The 21,759-nt window shown below is 54.9% G+C and overlaps 1 protein-coding gene across 1 annotated transcript; it reads right to left on the bottom strand.

Moving 5' to 3' along the window:
- Positions 1-12,184: 12,184 nt before the first annotated feature.
- On the bottom strand, positions 12,185-21,347 carry CPN2 (carboxypeptidase N subunit 2). The gene is made up of 2 exons (XM_074297823.1): positions 21,309-21,347; positions 12,185-14,047 (listed from the first exon to the last, which is right to left on the bottom strand). The coding sequence occupies exon 2, from the start codon at positions 14,038-14,040 to the stop codon at positions 12,418-12,420; it is 1,623 nt and encodes a 540-aa protein (XP_074153924.1). The 5' UTR covers positions 14,041-14,047; positions 21,309-21,347; the 3' UTR covers positions 12,185-12,417.
- Positions 21,348-21,759: the final 412 nt, after the last annotated feature.

The raw sequence follows: 21,759 nt of genomic DNA, 5'->3' as shown, positions 1-21,759 counted from the left end.
GAAGGGAGGGAAGGAGGCATGCCGGAGGAGAATATAGTGTGCAAGGCAAAGAGAGAGCTGGTTTTCTGGGCTCAGGCAGACAGGAGAGACAGCTTCAGACCCCAGCAAGCTCTCTCTGCCCCCTGACAAAGCAGAGCTGGCTTGAAGCCCAGCCTTCATCTGGGGGGCTGGGCAGTGTTGAGGGACTGGCAGAGCTTCCCTCTTAGCCCGCTTTAGTGGCAGTGGAGCCGGTTGTTGGGCTCAAGCTGGTTAAAAGGTGAGAGGAGTTTGAGCCAGGCCTAGAGACGGCAAGCAGAGGCTGGGCGCTCCAGAAGCCCAGCCCAGAGGGAAGGGGAAGGCCTGGAGGGGCTGGCATCGCCCCCCTCCCATGTCCCTTCTCTCTGAGCTTGTTTCGGACGTCTCTGGGCTCCTGATAGAGGGCCATCTCCCTGACATCCAGCCCCCCCGGGGGAGCAGGGCCTACCTGTTGGCCCTTAATCAAGACGGGCCACACGCTGAGCTGGGAGGCAGCAGTCAGAGGAGGGAGAGGGTCCCACTTGGCATCCTAGGCCCTGCTCCCCCACACCCCAGGGCCCCATTAACCTGATCGCCGGGGGCCTTTCCACGCAGGACTGAGGGTGCTGAGGAGCCGAGAGCCCCTTCATTGTACAGCAGGAGCCGGCTGAGCTCGCAGGGCTGGGGGAGCTGCCCCCAGCCCCAAATTAGAAACCAGAAACTGAACCTGGCTGCCCCCCCCCGCCTGCTAGATTGGTCCCTATCCCGCTCCAGGGGAGCCCCCTGCCTGGGGATGGGTCAGAGGGAGGATGCAGGCTGAGGAGATGGAGGGAGAGGGAGGACTCCGGGGTCTCAGCTCAGCAAGCCAGACCTGGCGGGCCCCAGGCAGTGCAGCAGCGCCACCTCATGGCCATTCTGGAATATGTTCTCTGAGCCTTTAGATATCCCTGTAGCCCCCCCATCCCAGAGCCGGCGTTCCTGCCCAGGGGGACAAAGGTTGAACAAAGGCACAGGATTCCCATTTTACTGATGAGGAAACTGAGGAAAGCCAGATTGGGAAAGGACTTGGCCAGGGTCTCTCGGCACAGGTGAAACTAGAAAGGGCTTGAGGTTATTTAGTAGTTTCCTTCTTTTTGAAGATAAGAGGGCAAACCCAGAGAGGGAGAAAGATCTCCCTGGGATCCCAGGGACGACAAAGCCGAGATTGGAGCCCAGTTTCTCCACCGCTAAGCCCAGCTCCCTGCCATCCTCTCCCGCAGACTTCGGGGGATCCCCAGCAGTCGCCCAGTCGTGGGCTTCTGGGCCAAAGCTTTCTGTCCATCCCTGACTCCCTCTCCCCCCATCAAAACTGGGAACTGTGGGGCATCTGCATCTGAGAGCTCAAGCTCAGGGTGCACACGGGACCCACTGCCTTCTCCCTCACAGCTTCCCTCCTCCTCCCCCTGAATCCTGCTGACCTCCCCTTCCCCTTGTCTCCACTGGCCCGGCCCACTGCCTCTCCCCATCCTCTCCCTGCTCCCACCGTCCTCCTGCACAGCTGCCAAATGAAATCTCCTAACGCGTTGGTCCGTCCATGTCACCGCGTCCAGATATCTTAGGGCCTCCCCATTGCCTCCGAGACAAGATGCAGGCTCTTCTCCTTGGCGGTTTCTCCACAACGTTGATTGATTGACTGATTGAATGTAGTTTGAGCCAACTTTTTTTTTAAGGCAGATGAAACCTCAGCTCTTTTAAATACCATCCAGCAGAGTGTCCGGCCATCTCGTTCTCTCAGGCTGCTTCCTGAGTGATTTTCCCGGCTCTGAGGGGGGTCTCCCAGGGAAGGGCCAGCCTCATAGCTTCCTTATACATTTCTGAGAGCCAATGGACCTCTGGGAAGGTCTCCTGAGGGATCCCAGTCATTATTCTGTGTCTCTAGAGGGCCACTAGGTGGCAGGATTTTACCCTTTAAGTCTAGGGCAGGGACCGATGATCTCTGTTGGACCAGTTTTAGAACTGGAAGGACCTCAAGGACCAATATCTTCATTTTACAGAGAAGAAAAGGTTAACCGACTTGTACAAAGAAGCAGTCAGCGCCTGAGAATCAAAAGATTTGTGATTTCACAAGTTGACATTGACATTGATTTCATTGACATTGATAGCAAAATTTTAATTGTAAAAAATTCAAATAACAAACTCTGAGGCCCTCGTTATTGGAGTTAGCCCCTCAGGACCAGCTTCTTCTAACCCCCAAACTCAGTCTCCAGCATTCTGGGAAGTAAGGGCGTGGAATCAATTCTCAGTTAAATTCTAGAGGGAGGATGTCCAGAAAACAGCTTCCTTCTAATGAGATCAAACCTTATGTCTAAAAGACGCCTTTATCAGTGTCATAATGACAGCTAACTTGGAATGAACAGTGAAAAACCACCTCTGGAACTAGTTTCTTGTTGTTATTTTTACAGGATTTATCTAAGTCAGGAAGATAACTTGGAAAAAGGCTGATTCCTGTTTGATGGATGTAAGCATTATCCAGGAAGTAAAGTTGCTTTAAGATTCACACTATTCAGTTTGAGAAGTATAAGACCATTTTTTTTTTTGCTTATTTTAATTCCTTTTATTTCTTCTTTTTTAAAAAATTTTATTATAACATTTTTTGACAGTACATATGCATAGTTAATTTTTTACAACATTATCCCTTGCACTCCCTTCTGCACCGAATTTTCCCCTCCTTCCCTCCACCCCCTCCCCTAGATGGCAGGCATTCCCATACATATTAAATATGTTATAGCATATCCCAGGTACAATATATGTGTGCAGAACCGAATTTTGTTGTTGTTGTTGTTGTTGTTGCAAAGGAAGAATTGGATTTGGAAGGTAAAAATAACCTGGGGAGAAAAACAAAAAATGCTAATAGTTTACACTTATTTCCCCGTGTTTCTTCTCTGGGTGTAGCTGATTCTGTCCATCATTGATCAACTGGAATTGGATTAACTCTTCTCTATGTTGAAGATTTCCACTTCCATCAGGATACATCCTCATACAGTATTGTTGTTGAAGTGTACAGTGATCTTCTGGTTCTGCTCATTTCACTCAGCAACAGTTGATTTAAGTCTCTCCAAGCCTCTCTGTATTCCTCCTGCTGGTCATTTCTTACAGAGCAATAATATTCCATAACCTTCATATACCGTAATTTACCCAACCATTCTCCAACTGATGGACATCCATTCATCTTCCAGTTTCTGGCCACTACAAAAAGAGCTGCCACAAACATTTTGGCACATACAGGTCCCTTTCCCCTCTGTAGTATTTCTTTGGGATATAAGCCCAGTAGTAGTATGGCTGGGTCAAAGGGTTCGCACAGTTTGATAACTTTTTGGGCATAGTTCCAAATTGCTCTCCAGAATGGTTGGATTCTTTCACAACTCCACCAACAATGCATCAGTGTCCCAGTTTTCCCACATCCCCTCCAACATTCATCATTATTTGTTCCTGTCATCTTAGCCAATCTGACAGGTATGTAGTGGTATCTCAGAGTGGTCTTCATTTGCATTTCTCCGATCAATAGTGATTTGGAACACTCTTTCATGTGAGTGGAAATAGTTTCAATTTCATCATCTGAGAATTGTCTGTTCATATCCTTTGACCATTTATCAATTGGAGAATGAAAGTTTAAATGCCTCTCCTATGTAACTGAGACATGGCTATGTTTCTCCACCCTTTGGTTCAGAACCCAGACGGGCTCAAGGACACAAGAAAAGTGAAGGAGAAGTTCCTGGATTTAGCAGCATTAAGTCCTTATCTCTAGCCCACATGTACCCTTAATCTAATTATGCCATCATGCTCGCACATATGTCTAGACTGGGAGAAGGAAAAAGGGAATTTTTAATGTTTCCAGTGAGATTTCAGGCATCTAGAACCCTGAGACAATGAGGTGTTCTGGATAACTGAGGGTTTAACCCTTTAGGTTCTGTTTGGTTTAAATTTTGACCACGTTGACCACATGTGACCACACAATTTTCCCTTCTTCTAATGACTTAAGGCCATCAAGATGAGACCCACATTGTGTTGAGTTCAAGTCACTCTAGGTCTGTCTCGAGGCAATTTTGCACTGAATGGCCCCTCAGGTTGTGCCTTATGGCTCTCCCCCGAGCTCCAGAGAATTAAAGTAGGCAGCCAGCCCTGAGGTCACTGACTACCTCAGTGAAATGTGCACCAAGAGGAGCCCGGAGGCCCATGACCTTGACTTTCCTCTGCTTCCAGATCTACCAATGGAAATTCAAGAAACCCTCACAAGGAGCTGGAGTTCATACAGGGCAAACCAAATCAAAGTGAGGCGAGCCCAGCTGAGCCAAGTGGAGGGGAAGAGGGGTGTCTTCCACAGATCTGGGATTTTCCCAGGGAGGGAGCTACTATTCTGCTGGTGCTAAGGAGGTACCTGAGTGTTGGCCAGCAAGGCTGGCTTAGGCAGCAAAAGCACTCTCTGTTGTCTTCCCTTCCCCATTGGCCTCTTCCCAGGCACTCCCCATTTCACTCACTCTTTAGGAGTGAAGCAGCTTCCTTGTTCCCTTGGTTTTCGGCCTCTGGTGCTTTTATTTGTGCTGTACTTGACACACACTAAGCACTTAATGAGAGGGAAGGGAATAAGCATCATCATGATCCAGCTAGCCAGTAAGAGGTGAGATTTTAACCAAGTGGGATTTGAATGCAGGACTTCCTGATACAGTACTCTACTATGGGATCAAATGTCAAAGACAGGCAACCTCAGCTCTAACCCCGGAGAGCTTCATCTGGTTCAGGCTTCTGACCAGAAGCAGGAGCGAGATCTGTCCACGAGAGGGCCTTGGGGGATGGAGTGGGACCCCAACCTTGATGACTTCTCTCTATTTCCTTTATCTCCATTAGTCTCACAGACCCCAAGGTCCAGTCTCTGGGAGCAGTAACCGCATATAGATGGCACCCATAGCTGACCAGTGCCATGGTACAACAGGACTGCAAGAGCAGTAGCGACAGGTACAGGACAAAAGTCCAGTCACAGTGCTGGTGACTAAAAGTCCCATCAAAGCCCTTGGAGGAATTGGGATGAGAATCCTGGTCTCAGGTACAGCCTGCTGAGACTGTGTTCATAAGGGCTCCAGAGTGTGTTGTGCACGAAATGGTGGGTTCGGCTTCAGGAGAGAAAAGCATGAAAAGGGACATCGTTGTCATCCAGGGGGCTGCAGGGGTGGTCGGACAAGAGCTGGGGGGTCACCAGGCCAGGTGCTAAAAGAGGCGGGCTGCAGAAATGGCCGTTGTTGGTAGCGGGCTGGTTGCTGTGGGCACCTTTCTAGTTTGAGATGGTGTTGGTAGTTGTGTGGTGGTTAGAGTGGTGATTGGCAGCTGTGTGATCGTTGGTGAGTAGATGCTTGGAAGCTGTATGGCTCCTGCTGGCTCTGTGGTTGCTGTTGGCACTTTCTTTGGAGGTTCTGTGGTCATTGTTGGATGGAGAGATGGTGATTGTGTGCTTTCTAGGAGCATGGTTGGCAGCTCAATGGGAATTACTGGTTGGATAATTAACTGTATGGTTGTTGATAGTTGTATGCTTGATGGATGTATGGTTGTTGTAAGTGGTTGTACCTGGTGGCAGTGTGCTTGTTGGATTGCATTTATTGTTGTGTGGTTGTTACAGGCTGTGTACTTGTTGACTTTGTGTTTGTTGGCTGCATGGTTGTTGTGGTTAGTTGTGTGGCTGTTGCAGGCTGTGTATTTGTTGGCTGTGTGATTGTTGTGGATGGTTGTGCAGTTGTTGCAGTCTGTGTACTTGACTATGTACTAGTTGTTGGCTGTATGGTTGTTGTGAGTAGTTGTGTAGTTGTTGCAAGCTGTATACTTGTTGGCTTTGTGGTTGTTGTGAGTGGTTGGGTGATTGTTGCAGGCTGTGCACCTGTCAGCTGTGTGGATTTTGTAGGTTGTTTTGCAATCGTGGTTGGTGCAGGCTGTGTACCTGTTGGTGACTGTGGTGGCTGTCGGCTGTGTGGTTGTTGTGGTTAGTTGTGCGGTTGTTGCAGGCTGCGCACTCTTGGCTGTCTGGTGAGCTGGCTGAGGGTCCCGTGCTTGCTGGTGACTGTATGGTTGTCCATGCAGTTCCCAGTGGGCTGTGGGCGGTCAGGGTGTCTTTGCGGTGGGTACCCGAAGCCCCCTGGATCTCTGCTGGGTCCGTGGTCGCTTCCCCAGCGGGCTGAGAGGCCGTCAGTGTAGCCAGGCAGGTGAGCTGAGTCCCGGGGAGGGACCACCTGCAGGTGCTCCGGGCTGCCACAGGCCGGGTCGCCCCCCGCAGCGCTTGCCGCCTCCGTCCTCCGCGGGTGGCTCTGGAAGCAGGCAGGAAGATAGCGCAGGTGGCAGTGGCAGCGCCAGGGGTTGTCCCCCAGGGAGACGGAGGCGAGCCGCGGTGCAGCCGCTTGGCCCGCAGGGAGAGCTCCCGGAGGTGGGCCAGCGCAGCTCTCAGATGCGGTCGCCTGCCACGTGGAGCTGCGTCAGGTTGGGGGAGGCCTGGAGGAGCGGCCGGGGGGCAGCGCGGGGAGCTGGCTGTGGGAGAGGAGCGGCCTCCGCCTCGCGGGCCCCGGGCCGGGGGCGGGCAGCTGGCGCAGCCGGTGGAGCCTCACGTCCAGCTCAGCCAGGTGAGGCAGGTGCTGGAAGAGGCGCCCGGGCAGCACCTCCAGGCGGTTCCGGCCCAGGCGCTGCAGCCTCAGCCGGTGCAAGCCCCAGGAGGCCGCAGGGCAGCGCCCCTTGGCGTTGTTACTCAGGAACAGCTCCTGCAGGCTCGCCAGGTCGGAGAAGAGCGCCAGCTGCTCCAGGTGATTGTCCTTCAGGCTGAGCGTCCTCAGTTTCCCCAGGTGGCGCAAGCTCCCCAGCGGCACAGCCCGAAAGGCGCGCCGGAGATCTCCAGCTGCGCCAGCTCGCTCACCGCGTGGATCGGGCTCTGCAGAAACTCCACCTTCCGCAGGCCGGCCGTGCGCCCGGAGGCCCCCTGTGGGACGCGAGAGCTGCCCGTGGCCCTGAAGCACACGTCCGTGACGGCCGCGCCCACGGGATCTCCCGGACTTCGGCCGGCAAAGACCGCCTCGTGGGCTCCCGCGCTGCCCCGGGGGGCGGCCGGCCTGAAGCCTTGCAGCCACAAGAGGCCGGGAGGACCCGGAGGCCAGCCGCATTTTCCTGTGGGAATCCCTTCAGCCGGCGAGCAAAGCAGCGGGCTGGCCTCGCGCGGTGGGAAAGGGCCCGAAGCTCGCCAGGAAGCCGGACTCTGCCCCCCTCCCCCCCCCCATCTTAAGGTTTTAGGGAGCAACGCCCCTCCCCGCTGGGCCTCCGGCGCCCTGAGCGCTCCGGCCCCCTCCCCAGTCAGCACGCCCGAGCCACCTGAGCTTGGGGCCGGGCTCTGCCCCCAGACCTCGGGTCTTCAACCCCCGGAGGCCCAGCCTCCTCATCTGGAAGGCAACAATGATAATTAGGGTACAGGGAGAGTATTCTGTGAACCCTAAAACTCTGTGGAAATGGAAGTTGTTGTGCTATAATCACCATTCCCTTTAATAACTTTAAAAATGTCCCCCCTTCCCACAGCCTTCCCACCAACCCCCAAATGCCCTGATATAGTGGTTCCCCCCCACACTTCTTGGCTTCTGGACCTGAGGAATTGCCTGAAGGAACTGAAATGTGAAGAGAGCAAGAGGAGGAGGAGGAGGAGGAGGAGGAGGAGGAGGAGGAGAAGGAGGAGGAGGAGGAGGAGGAGGAGGAGGAGGAGGAGGAGGAGGAGGAGGAGGAGGAGGAGGAGGAGGAGGAGGAGGAGGAGGAGGAGGAGGAGGAGGAGGAGGAGGAGGAGGAAAGGGAAGAGAAGCAAAAATTAGAGGAAAAAGAGAGGAAGGAATAAAAAAAGAAAAAAGAAGAAGGCAAAAGAAGAATTAGAGGAAGAAAGAATAAAAAAGGAAGAGCAGGAGGAGAAAAGAGAGGAGGACAGGGAGGAAGAGGAGGAAGAAGGATGCTGCAACTGAAGAAAGGACTGTATGTCTCTCCAGGGTGGCAGCGTGGAAAAGGAAGTGCTAGGACCCGGGGCCAACACCCCCGGACCCTCACCTGCTATTGCCGACCAGCCGGGCCTCTCCTCTCCCTGCTCCGGGCCCCTTTCCTTTGTGGGCAATGAGGGCAGGGGCTGGGATGGCCTTTCAGGGCCCGTGGTCCTGCTCTTGGTTTAATGGGTGCATTCTCTGGCGAGGCCACAAGGTGGTGCTCAGCAGCCGCTGCCCCCTTTCAAACACCCCCATGGACAAAGGGGAGCTGGCGGAGCCAAGTAGCTCCCGAATCAGTCAAATCCAACCTCAGACACTTAATGTGGGATCTTGAGCTAGTCATTTAACCTCTGGACGCCTCACTTCGGCCGTGAAATGGGGGTCAGAGTTACACCCAGGGTGGTTGTGAAGCATAGAAGGTGCTAATAAGTGTTTGCTTCCTTCTGTGAGTAGTCCCCTCCCCAAAGGACTAGGAGCTTTGGTTGCTTGCTCTGCTTGGTTTTTTGGCAGTGGAGGAGGAAGGTCCCAAACATTTTTGTGGGCACTGAGAAGGACCAAGCAGAGAAGAAGAGAGAAACAATTAAGCAGTGGGCTCTCCCCCTCCCCTTGCCCAGAGAGTGGCCAGGGATGGAGAGGAGGAAGAGCCAGGAGAATGGAGCCCAAACCTAACCTCTGTATCACATTAGGAGATTAGAGCCATAGCAGAAGCTGAGTGGTAAGAGCTGAGTAACCTACAGGAACCAAAAAGCTTTCGATCAAATTGGGGGGCCCGTGGATTAAAACTGGGAACGAAAGGTCAGCCGTGGCTTGTGATCTATTAAGGGAGCAAGAGGTCATCTGGACAGCAGCTGCTGTCACCCCGTCCCCCAGAGAGGAATCCGACTGGAAGCAGGGGTGATTTAATAGGGCAACATTTGGTAGAAAGGAATAATACTATACTTAAAATGGATTTCTTTAAAGCTTGTTATTAAATGTGTATTGTTTCATCAGTCAGTCTCAGAATGGACATTTTCCTGTTGTATCTGTTTAATAAGCTTACTAAAAAATAAAAATAAGATTAAACTCTGCTGTCTCCCTCTCCTTCCTTCCCTCTTATATCCTTCCTTCCCCTCTATATCTGTGCCTCTGTTTGTCCTTCTGTCTTCCTCTGTCCCTTTGTGTCTGTCTCCCTCTGAGGCTCTGTCTCTGTCTCCTGTGTGTCTGTGTGTCTGTATTCTCTATATGTCTTTGTTTCTCCCTCTCCCTCTCTCTCTCTGTCTCTGTACCTGTCTCTGTGTGTCTCTATATTCTCTGTGTCTCTCTGTCTCTACTACTCTCTGTTTCTCTGTGTCTCTATCTCTCTGTCTCCCTCTGACTGATTCTCTCTGTCTCTGTACCTGTCTCTGTGTGTCTCTCTGTCTCTGTGTGTCTCTCTGTCTCTGTGTGTTTCTATATTCTCTGTGTCTCTCTGTCTCTACTACTCTCTGTTTCTCTGTGTCTCTATCTCTCTGTCTCTGACTGATTCTCTCTGTCTCTGTACCTGTCTCTGTGTGTGTCTCTCTGTCTCTGTGTGTCTCTCTGTTTCTGTGTGTCTCTATATTCTCTGTGTCTCTCTGTCTCTACTACTCCCGACTCCCGACTCTCTGTGTCTCTATCTCTCTGTCTCCCTCTGACTGATTCTCTCTGTCTCTGTACCTGTCTCTGTGTGTGTCTCTCTGTCTCTGTCTCTGTTTCTCTCTCTGTCCCTTTTGTTCCTGTCCTTCTCTGTCCCTCTGTCTCTCTCTTTGTCTCCGTGTCTTTCTCTGTCCCTGTGTTTCTGTGTCTCTCTGTCCCTCTATCTCTGTTTCTCTTTCTCTCTCTCTCTCACTCATCCATTTAACTAACACAAGCCCTTGGAATGGCGTTACATGACAGAAAATGTAATATTTTCCAACCAGTGCTTAAGGAGAAGAGGGAGTGTTGTTTGCTGCCCAGGGCTCCCCCCATCCTTTTTTCTCCCAGATCCCAAATTCTGGCAGACCATGGCCGCTGTGCCCTCCAGGGCCATCGGGCTCACATGGGGCCTTACTCTCTGCAGCTGGGGACACAGGAGGCCATTCCCTTTTTTTTCTGGTTTGGCTCCTTCCTGATTCCACCCACCTCTCTCATTGCTCCATCTCCATTCCCCCCCTTCTGTACAGGGACCCAGGCTCTATCCAGAGCCCTCTTCTCCCTTTTTAAGCTCCGTCTTTAGGAGCTCGCACCCCACACAGATGAGTTGGAGTCCACGTTGCCAGCATTAATCTCTCCCCAGAGTCTTGCCCTCAGCTGTGGGCTGAACAACTCCATCTTTTAAGCATCGGGTCTATCCTGGAGGCAGCCTGCTCATGCCGCCATTAGAAAGCTCTTCCTGACAGTGGTCTGATCTGGCCTCTGCTTCCTGGTCCGGAGCCCCGTGGAACCAGGCTATGTCTTCCCACACAGAACATCCAACTTTCGTGTTCCCCATGAGTCTTCACATCTACTTCCTTCCATGGACCTTCCTACAGGGAGCCTGGACTCTGGGCCCTTCCCCGCCCCGGTTACTCTTCTCTGGACACTCTCCAGTCAATGGCTTTCCAAAGCTGGGGACCTGGGCCACCAAGAGTCCGGGGCAGAGTGGGTAGAGGAAAGACAGGAAGCAGCTGGGCCACCAAGGGGCTCCAGGGAGCCTGGCAGGGGAGGAGGAGGGCCAGGACAGAGGAATGGGGGCCCCGGTGACCCAAGAATGAAATCATTCCTAAAAGTGGTTCTGTAGCTTTCAGAAATAGGAGCATCTTGGATTCAGAACTGGAAGATACCTAGGGGAAGGGGAAGTATCTTAAATTCAATTCCCTCCTTTTTACCAATGAGGAAAGTGAGGAAGCTCAGAGACATGCCATGATTTGCCCAAAGTCACACAGCCGGCAATATCAATGCCTGAAGCAGAATCTGGACCCAAGCCTCTCCCCAATCCAGGACCAGCCTTCTTTCCTCCAGGGACCAAGGGCAGCTAAAAGGGGAAGTGAAGGAAATCCCACTTACCTCCAAAGGCCACAGAGACTTCCCAGAATAACCAAGGAGAGTAAAAAGCCCCTGGACCCCAAATGAGCCTCGGGGGGGCCCCCTTGGTCAGTGTGCTGGGCCACACCCTGGGCATTCTGGCATGTCTGGCCAGAGAGATAAGGAACGGGGCTGGCTGTGTTGACCCTGGGAGGTAGGACCAGGGAAGCAGCTGTCCCCAGAGGGCAGTGCTGAAGGTGGCTCAAGGAAGCCGGTGCCTCGGAAGAACAGTGTGGTGGGAAGAGCATATGGAATCCCAACCCCAACATCTGCCACCTGTGTGCCCTCGAACAAATCTGAGCCTCAGTTTCCCCATCTGTAAACATGATATTCCTCCGCTCTGAGGCCCTTTGGGTTCTGAAAGTCCATGTGAATTTCGATAAATCTTGGCCCAGCTCATCCTCATCTGGAAAATGGGCTTAGCCAGGCCCGCCCTCGCCGAGGACCTTGCTGTAAGCACAGGGCTCGGGCAGCCTGAAAGCCCGAGAGAAGTGGGAGCTATCTCCCATGTGGCCACATTCTGGCGGGAATTCCTTCCTGCCTGGCCGGCTTTTCCTCAGAAGAGGCTCCCCCCGAGGGAGCACCTGCCCAGGGCCGAGTCCCCCGACCTCAGCCTCTCCTGGCCTGGCCCTCGGCTTCAGGAGGCTCCTTCCTGCCCCTTCTTCCTGCCAGGGAGGCTGGCATTTGTCCAGGAGAATCTGAGGGAAATAGTTTTTATTCCCCAGCCACCCAATGGGGCCCTGATGTTTCCTTATCAGCCTGCTGCCCAGTTAGGTTTGTTAGTCACCCCTGACTCCTCCCACTTCCCCCGAGCTGCCCGGGCTGACCAGAAGCTCGAGGACAGAGGGCCAGTCAGGGGGACAGCCCCCCTCCTCCCAGCCTGGCTCCCCTCATGTCCTGACTCTTTTCCCTCTTCAAAGCTGGGTCCACTTTGGCCTGTGTCAAACTCTGTGCTGAGCCCCCTGAGATGTGCCCAGGCAGGCCAGGCCTCTCCCCTGTGGGGACGCCCCAGGGCCATCTCCCTGCAGCTCCGTCTCCCATTCAGCCTCCCCTTGGGTCCCAGAAGGAAGACAAGCCCAAACTCCGAGAGACGGAGGGGTTCTGTCCCTCCCAACCCGACAGCCGGACGATCACCCTCCTGCTGGCTTGGGACTTTAATTGTTAAATGACCGTGAGAAAGCATGGCGGCCCCCGAGCCGGCATCGGCAGGGTGCCACGGACACGAGGATGGCCGCCTCCCCGTCGGGCCCTGCCGGGAAGAGCCCCGAGGGGAGCACGTGAGGGCGGGAGAAGTCCTTGGTGAGATTCCCTCCCAGTCTGCTTCCGGAGGCCCCCTTGGCCCCTGAGGAGCGGAGCCATGTTTCTCCTGGCTCTAGCCCCCTCCCCCCAGGGCATTAATGGAGAGAGTGACGCGCACGGAGCCACAGCTCGATTCCAAAACCCACTCCTGCGTGGAATTGAGTGCCAGGCCCGGGGTGGTGGAGGTCTGCCTGGGAGACAGCTGGACCCGGAGCCAGCGGCAGACCTCCCGGTCACAGGCAAGCGCCACGGTCCCGTCCAAGTTGCTGTAGGTGCAGCGGGTGGGGGCTCGGGCCCCCTCCACCAAGTCCTCCTCCACGTCCTCCAGGAACGGGCGGCCCCTGTGGGGCACCGGGCACACCAGCTGCTCCGCCTCCAGCGCGGGCAGCAGCTGGCCCGCCAAGTACTGGGGGCTGGCACAGTAGGTCTGCAGGTTGAAGTGGCGGTCGCTGTACTCCCGGAGCCAGTCCAGCAGGTAGGCCAGGTGGCAGTCGCAGCGCCAGGGGTTGCCCTGCAGGCCCAGGTTGAACAGCCTGAAGTTCCCGTCAAAAATGCCCTCTGGCAGTGCGGTGAGCAGGTTGTTGGCCAGGCTCAGCAGCTCCAGGTCGCTGAGGTTGCAGAAGAGCCGCGCGTCCAGGGCCGTCAGGTTGTTGCTGGCCAGGTAGAGCTTGGCCAGGCCCGGGACGCGGTTGAAGAGCCCGGGCGGGAGGCCCGCCAGCCTGTTGTGGGACAGGGTGAGAACGCTGAGCTTGGGGGTGTTTGCGAAGGCGTCCCCGGAGATGTTCTCCAGCCCGTTGCTGGACAGCGACAGCCTGGCCAGGCTGGGGGTCTGGTGGAAGAGGCCGCTGGGGAGCGCCCGGAGCCTGTTCCCCTGCAGGTTCAGGAAGCTCAGGTTGGCCAGCGGGGAGAAGATGGCGGCCGGGAGGTGGCCGATGGCGTTGTGCTGGAGCCAGAGCTTCTCCAGGGCAGCCAGCCCCGAGAACAGCCCCTCGGGAAGCTCCGTGAGCCTGTTCCCGTCCAGAAAGAGCTCCCGGAGGCCGCCCAGGCCCCAGAAGGCCCGAGGCGGCAGCGTGGCCAGGGCGTTGTCACTCAGCCTCAGGGTCTGGAGGCCGGCCAGGGGGGCGAGGAGCTGCTCCTGGATCTGGCCCAGGAAGTTCTGGGCAAGGTTCAGGAGGCGCAGGGCCTGCAGGGGCTGGAAGATGGCGGCGGGCAGACTCTGCAGCTTGTTACCCTGCAGGTGAAGGGCCTCCAGGGCGTCCAGGCCCTGGAAGAGGTCTTCCGGCAGCACTTGGAGGAAGTTGAAGTTGAGCGTGAGTTTGCGGAGGCTGCTCAGGTTCCTGAAGGCCTGGCCAGGAAGCCCCTCCAGGGGGCTGCCCGTGACCTCCAGGTCCTCGAGAGCCGGCAGCCCCCCGAAGGCCTCCGCCTGCAGAGATCGGAGCTGGCTGTTGAGGAAGACCACCTTGGACAAGCGGCTGGCGTTGCCGAAGGCTTGGGGCCGGAGTGTCGGCAGCGGGGTCTCCACGAACACGATTTCCGTGGTGTTCTCCGGGATGTCCCGCGGCACGTCCGCCAGGTCCTCAGAGGTGCACACCACCTCCCCTTTAAAGCAATCGCACCCCACGGGGCAGGCCTGCGGAAGCCTGGCCGCCAGCAGCAGCAGCAGGGCCAGGCACGGCAGGTAGTCTCCCGGGAGCATCCTCCTGCTGGGAAGGAAGACAAGCCACCAATTGACCCGGTCCGGGGGTGCCCGTCTCCTGACTCAGCGCTGGGCCAAATCCAGGGATCACCAGAGGCGTCCACAGGGCTCGCTCCCCACAGATCCGCCCCCAACCTCACCACCAGCCTCTTTTTCTTTGGGGCTCCACTGCTCAGCGGGTGCCCGGGCTTCCTAAATGCCGGTGACGCCCTGGCCGAGCTCCAAGCCTTTCTGTTCTGAGACTCCCCCCACCCCACCCCTCCTTTCCCCTCCCCCCCCCAGAAAAGAGGCAGGAAAGGTCTCAGCTGGGAGGCGGCATCTTTCCTGAGGACCCTTCCCCAGCCCTCCCAGCCCAAGGAGAAGAGGCGCAGGAGTGAGGCCCTACTACGTGCGGGCACTGAGCTAAGGCTTTCCGAACACCGTCTCATCTCGGGCCCAGAAACGCCGTCTGCCCCCGGAGAGAGCCGGGAGCCCGCGTGGAGCAAACCCGAGGAGTTCAGCTTTTTGTTTGTTTCATTGATTTGTTTTCCTCGGCGTGCTTTCCCCTTTGGTTGGATCTTGCACCACATGACCAGTGTGGAAATCTGTTGGAAAGGCCCGGACGCGGCTGCCCTGGACCGGACGCTTGTCGTCTTGGGGAGGGGGGAGGGAAGAGAAAAGCGGGAAGGAAAAATCTCACAAAAATGGATGCTGGAAACTAAGTGTACGTGGAAAATCAAATACTGATGGAGAAAAAGTTTAAAATATTGTCTCGTTTGACCCTCACACGACCCTGAGAGGTGGGCGCCATCTGAGCCCGTTTCTACAGCCGAGGAGCAGACCTGCCAGGGTCACACAGCAGAGTCATGTCCGAGGCCGGGCTGGAACTGCCTGGTCTTCCTAACTTCAGGCCCCGGCTCTGCATGGATGCAGGGAGGGAGACAGAGACAGAGACAGAGAGGAGGGAGACAGTCAGAGACAGAGACAGAGACAGAGAGACAGAAACAGACAGACAGACACAGACAGAGAAACAGAGACAGACACAGACAGAGACAGAGAGACAGAAACAGACAGACAGACACAGACAGAGAAACAGAGACAGAGACAGAGAGACAGAAACAGACAGACAGACACAGACAGAGAAACAGGCAGAGTCAGAGACAGAGAGGAGGGAGACGTCAGAGGCAGAGACAGAGACAGAGAGACAGAAACAGACAGACAGACACAGACAGAGAAACAGAGACAGACAGAGACAGAGAAACAGAGGCAGAGACAGAGACAGAGAGACAGAAACAGACAGACAGAGACAGAGAAACAGAGGCAGAGACAGAGACAGAGAGACAGAAACAGACAGACAGACACAAACAGACAGACACAGAGAGAAACAGAGACAGAGACAGAGAGACAGAAACAGACAGACAGACACAGACAGAGAAACAGAGGCAGAGACAGAGACAGAGAGACAGAAACAGACAGACAGACACAAACAGACAGACACAGACAGAGAAACAGAGACAGAGACAGAGAGACAGAAACAGACAGACAGACACAAACAGACAGACACAGACAGAGAAACAGAGACAGAGACAGAGAGACAGAAACAGACAGACAGACACAGACAGAGAAACAGAGACAGAGACAGAGACAGACAGACAGACACAGACAGAGAAACAGAGACAGACAGAGACAGAGAAACAGAGGCAGAGACAGAGACAGAGAGACAGAAACAGACAGACAGACACAGACAGAGAAACAGAGACAGAGACAGAGAGGCAGAGACAGAGACAGAGAGACAGAAACAGACAGATAGACACAGACAGAGAAACAGAGACAGAGACAGAGACAGAGAGACAGAAACAGACAGACAGACACAGACAGAGACAGAGAGACAGAAACAGACAGACAGACACAGACAGAGAAACAGAGACAGAGACAGAGACAGAGAGACAGAAACAGACAGACAGACACAGAGACAGAGAGACAGAAACAGACAGACAGACACAGACAAACAGAGGCAGAGACAGAGACAGAGACAGAGAGACAGAAACAGACAGACAGACACAGACAGAGAAACAGAGGCAGAGGCAGAGACAGAGACAGAGAGACAGAAACAGACACACAGACAGAGAAACAGAGACAGAGACAGAGAGACAGAAACAGACAGACAGACAGAGAAACAGAGACAGAGACAGAGAGACAGACAGAGACAGAGAGAGAGTGAGAGAAAGACTGAGGGAGACAGACAGAGGCAGAGACAGAGACAGAGAGACAGAAACAGACAGACAGACACAGACAGAGAAACAGAGACAGAGACAGAGACAGAGAGACAGAAACAGACAGACAGACACAGAGACAGAGAGACAGAAACAGACAGACAGACACAGACAAACAGAGGCAGAGACAGAGACAGAGACAGAGAGACAGAAACAGACAGACAGACACAGACAGAGAAACAGAGACAGAGACAGAGAGACAGAAACAGACAGACAGACACAGACAGAGAAACAGAGGCAGAGGCAGAGACAGAGACAGAGAGACAGAAACAGACACACAGACAGAGAAACAGAGACAGAGACAGAGAGACAGAAACAGACAGACAGACAGAGAAACAGAGACAGAGACAGAGAGACAGAAACAGACAGACAGACAGAGAAACAGAGACAGAGACAGAGAGGCAGACAGAGACAGAGAGAGAGTGAGAGAAAGACTGAGGGAGACAGACAGAGGCAGAGACAGAGACAGAGAGACAGAAACAGACAGACAGACACAGACAGAGAAACAGGCAGAGGCAGAGACAGAGACAGAGAGACAGAAACAGACACACAGACAGAGAAACAGAGACAGAGGCAGAGACAGAGACAGAGAGACAGAAACAGACACACAGACAGAGAAACAGAGACAGAGACAGAGAGACAGAAACAGACAGACAGAGAAACAGAGACAGAGACAGAGAGGCAGACAGAGACAGAGAGAGAGTGAGAGAAAGACTGAGGGAGACAGACAGAGGCAGAGACAGAGACAGAGAGACAGAAACAGACAGACAGACACAGACAGAGAAACAGGCAGAGGCAGAGACAGAGACAGAGAGACAGAAACAGACACACAGACAGAGAAACAGAGACAGAGACAGAGAGACAGAAACAGACAGACAGACAGAGAAACAGAGACAGAGACAGAGAGACAGAAACAGACAGACAGACAGAGAAACAGAGACAGAGACAGAGAGGCAGACAGAGACAGAGAGAGAGTGAGAGAAAGACTGAGGGAGACAGACAGAGGCAGAGACAGAGACAGAGAGACAGAAACAGACAGACAGACACAGACAGAGAAACAGGCAGAGGCAGAGACAGAGACAGAGAGACAGAAACAGACACACAGACAGAGAAACAGAGACAGAGGCAGAGACAGAGACAGAGAGACAGAAACAGACACACAGACAGAGAAACAGAGACAGAGACAGAGAGACAGAAACAGACAGACAGACAGAGAAACAGAGACAGAGACAGAGAGGCAGACAGAGACAGAGAGAGAGTGAGAGAAAGACTGAGGGAGACAGACAGAGGCAGAGACAGAGACAGAGAGACAGAAACAGACAGACAGACACAGACAGAGAAACAGGCAGAGGCAGAGACAGAGACAGAGAGACAGAAACAGACACACAGACAGAGAAACAGAGACAGAGACAGAGAGACAGAAACAGACAGACAGACAGAGAAACAGAGACAGAGACAGAGAGGCAGACAGAGAGACAGAAACAGACAGACAGACAGAGAAACAGAGACAGAGACAGAGAGGCAGACAGAGACAGAGAGAGAGAGTGAGAGAAAGACTGAGGGAGACAGACAGAGGCAGAGACAGAGACAGAGAGACAGAAACAGACAGACAGACACAGACAGAGAAACAGGCAGAGGCAGAGACAGAGACAAAGAGACAGAAACAGACACACAGAGAAACAGAGACAGAGGCAGAGACAGAGACAGAGAGACAGAAACAGACACACAGACAGAGAAACAGAGACAGAGACAGAGAGACAGAAACAGACAGACAGACAGAGAAACAGAGACAGAGACAGAGAGGCAGACAGAGAGACAGAAACAGACAGACAGACAGAGAAACAGAGACAGAGACAGAGAGGCAGACAGAGACAGAGAGAGAGAGTGAGAGAAAGACTGAGGGAGACAGACAGAGGCAGAGACAGAGACAGAGAGACAGAAACAGACAGACAGACACAGACAGAGAAACAGGCAGAGGCAGAGACAGAGACAGAGAGACAGAAACAGACACACAGAGAAACAGAGACAGAGGCAGAGACAGAGACAAAGAGACAGAAACAGACACACAGACAGAGAAACAGAGACAGAGACAGAGAGACAGAAACAGACAGACAGAGAAACAGAGACAGAGACAGAGAGGCAGACAGAGACAGAGAGAGAGTGAGAGAAAGACTGAGGGAGACAGACAGAGGCAGAGACAGAGACAGAGAGACAGAAACAGACAGACAGACACAGACAGAGAAACAGGCAGAGGCAGAGACAGAGACAGAGAGACAGAAACAGACACACAGAGAAACAGAGACAGAGACAGAGAGACAGAAACAGACAGACAGACAGAGAAACAGAGACAGAGGCAGAGACAGAGACAGAGAGACAGAAACAGACAGACAGACAGAGAAACAGAGACAGAGACAGAGAGACAGAAACAGACAGACAGACAGAGAAACAGAGACAGAGACAGAGAGACAGAGACAGACAGACAGAGAAACAGAGACAGAGGCAGAGACAGAGACAGAGAGGAGACAGACAGAGAAACAGAGACAGAGACAGAGAGACAGAAACAGACAGACAGACAGAGAAACAGAGACAGAGGCAGAGACAGAGACAGAGAGACAGAAACAGAGACAGAGACAGAGAGACAGAGAACAGACAGACAGACAGAGAAACAGAGACAGAGGCAGAGACAGAGACAGAGAGACAGAGAGAAGAGACTGAGACAGAGACAGAGAGACAGAAACAGACAGACAGACAGAGAAACAGAGACAGAGACAGAGAGGCAGACAGAGACAGAGAGAGAGAGTGAGAGAAAGACTGAGGGAGACAGACAGAGGCAGAGACAGAGACAGAGAGACAGAAACAGACAGACAGACACAGACAGAGAAACAGAGACAGAGAGAGAGAGGCAGAAACAGACAGACAGACACAGACAGAGAAACAGAGACAGAGACAGAGACAGAGAGAGAGTGAGAGAAAGACTGAGGGAGACAGACAGAGGCAGAGACAGGCACGGTTTCACAGGGACCCTCCTTAGGCAGACTTGGGGTCCCTGGAGCGGGGCCAGGCACACAGCTCGGGAAGCTGACACCGCCAGCCTCACCCGGCTCAGGCTAAGTCCCCAGGATTGGGCCACTAGCTCTGAGAAGGGTTCTCCATCCTGGGAGGTCCCACCACTATGGGGCCCCACAAGGGCGGACGCTGCCATTGGCTCCCTCCAAAGGGAGCGCTCCTAGGTTTGATGCAGCAGGAAACCAGAAAAAGGGTGGGGCGGCAAGGGAGAGCGGTGAGGGGGCCGGATTGGGGGTCCAAGCCCCAGGTCACCTTCTGGCTTTGCTCCTTCCCCCTCAGGGGCCACCTCCACGTCAGTCTGCTCCTCTGGACCTTGGTTTTCCCATTTGTAACAGGAGAGGATGCCTTGGCTCCTTTCCGGTTCTAGATCTATGCTTCTAGAAGATGGAGTGGAGGCAGGAGGCTGGGGGCGGAGGCCCAGAAACCTCCCTGATAGAGCCCTGTCGCTGTCCCCACACAGATGGTGTCCTGGGCAGGACGGCCTCATGCAAAGCGAGCGAGGAAGGAGGCTGGAGCTCAGATTCCTTCCCAGACTTCTTTCTGTCTCCATCCCTCCTGTTTCCTATAGTTTCCCATGAGGCCCAGAAGCCGCCTCCACCCCCAGTGAAGAGCCCACCTCCTGGAGGGGCCACCCAGGTTTGTGAGGAGGGAGGGTCCGGCTGGTCCCAGGCCTGGGAAGGCTCTGAAGGCCTCCGGGGCCCAGCCGGCCCGGCTCTCGTCTGAGGTGCGGCTCTGCCCATGTTTTGCAAAAACCAGCAAAAAACCCTGAGTCAAACCCACAAAACATTCCATGTTGTCATCGAGGCGAGACAGGCGAGGAAGGCAATGGCGCCGGCCGCCCGGAAAGGCCCCGTCCTCCTGCCCCCTGCTCTCACAGGCCTTTGGCCCCGGAAAGGCCCCGTCCTCCTGCCCCCTGCTCTCACAGGCCTTTGGCCCCGGAAAGGCCCCGTCCTCCTGCCCCCTGCTCTCGCAGGCCTTTGGCCCCGGAAAGGCCCCGTCCTCCTGCCCCCTGCTCTCGCAGGCCTTTGGCCCCGGAAAGGCCCCATCCTCCCTGCCCCTGGCTCTCGCAGGCCTTTGGCCCCGGAAAGGCCCCGTCCTCCTGCCCCCTGCTCTCACAGGCCTTTGGCCCCGGAAAGGCCCCGTCCTCCTGCCCCCTGCTCTCACAGGCCTTTGGCCCCGGAAAGGCCCCGTCCTCCTGCCCCCTGCTCTCACAGGCCTTTGGCCCCGGAAAGGCCCCGTCCTCCCTGCCTCTGTGTCCGGCGGCCCTTCACAGGCCCCCATCGGCCTGGCCCCTGGGTCTCCAAACAAGCAGCCCCTACGGGAGCCCCAAGATAGATCTGAGGGATGACTGCTCATCTTCCCATTCCCTGCCACGTCTCCAGGGGCAGTGCCCTGCCACTCCGAAAGCCTGGCATGCTGCCCTGTACGGATGTTGGCTGGCAAGATGTTATTCACTCACTACATGAGCCCTCTTTGGGCCTCAGTTTCCCTTCCTGTCAAGCTGGGAGGATAATCCCCTCTCTGCCTAGAAGCAAGGAGAAGGGGAAGGGTGAGAGTTACCTGGCGAAGGTTTTGAGTTTCCTAGAAAGAAATTCAGTGAGAACCAGGCGGTGTCCCGGGAGCCGACACAGGAGAACCCGAGTTCACATAGCAGCCTGTCCCCAGGACTTTGCCGACAGGTCTTCCCTGTGCCCTCCGCTTGTGCCCCCTGGGATCCTCCTCTCGGGGGCCCCCGCACCTCAGGGCTCACAAGCAGCCACGGCGGTGATTCCCACCCACGGAGGCCAAGGAAGCCGGCAGCTCCCCAAGCCTTCCCTTCCCTGGCCCCTCAGCCTCCAGCCCACTAGCGCTCCCCCCCAGCACCCTGTACACAGCCCTTGGTGCACGCTCATCGGACAGGACTCGGCAGGACCAGCCGGGACAGGACCGGGCAAGGAGAGGTGGACCTACCATGTGGGAAGAAGCAGAACCACTGAGCTCCTCTGCCTTGTGACCAGGGAGATGGGGCTGCCCGTGGGTCAGCTGGTCAGTGTTTACCAGCCCCCAAGCCAAGAGCCATGGGTCAATGATTCCTGGTCCTGAGCCTCGGGTGCCACCTGTGCCCTCTGGAGGCTCCCTCCAGGTCCCTGGAGCTCATCCATGAGGGGAGGGACACAGGCCAGTGAACCTGCTGCCCCCGCAGCACTCTGGGTAATGAGGGCTCTGGGCTTGCCTCACTCCGTGCTCCCCAGAACAGGAAAAGCCGTCCTCTCCCATTCATCCTCTTGGGGGTGGCGGCTGGGGGGGATCAGGATGGGGAGGATGGGAGGGACAGGGTCCCGTCCTCTCGAACCCTGCCTGAGCCACACAAGGCTCTGCTGCCTTTTTCCTCCCGGTTCTCTGATGATCCTTTGGGAGAAAG

Source organism: Sminthopsis crassicaudata, chromosome 3 (assembly GCF_048593235.1).
Source record: "Sminthopsis crassicaudata isolate SCR6 chromosome 3, ASM4859323v1, whole genome shotgun sequence".
NCBI classification, from domain to species: Eukaryota; Metazoa; Chordata; class Mammalia; order Dasyuromorphia; family Dasyuridae; genus Sminthopsis; species Sminthopsis crassicaudata.
This window is presented reverse-complemented; position numbering and strand designations above follow the sequence as displayed.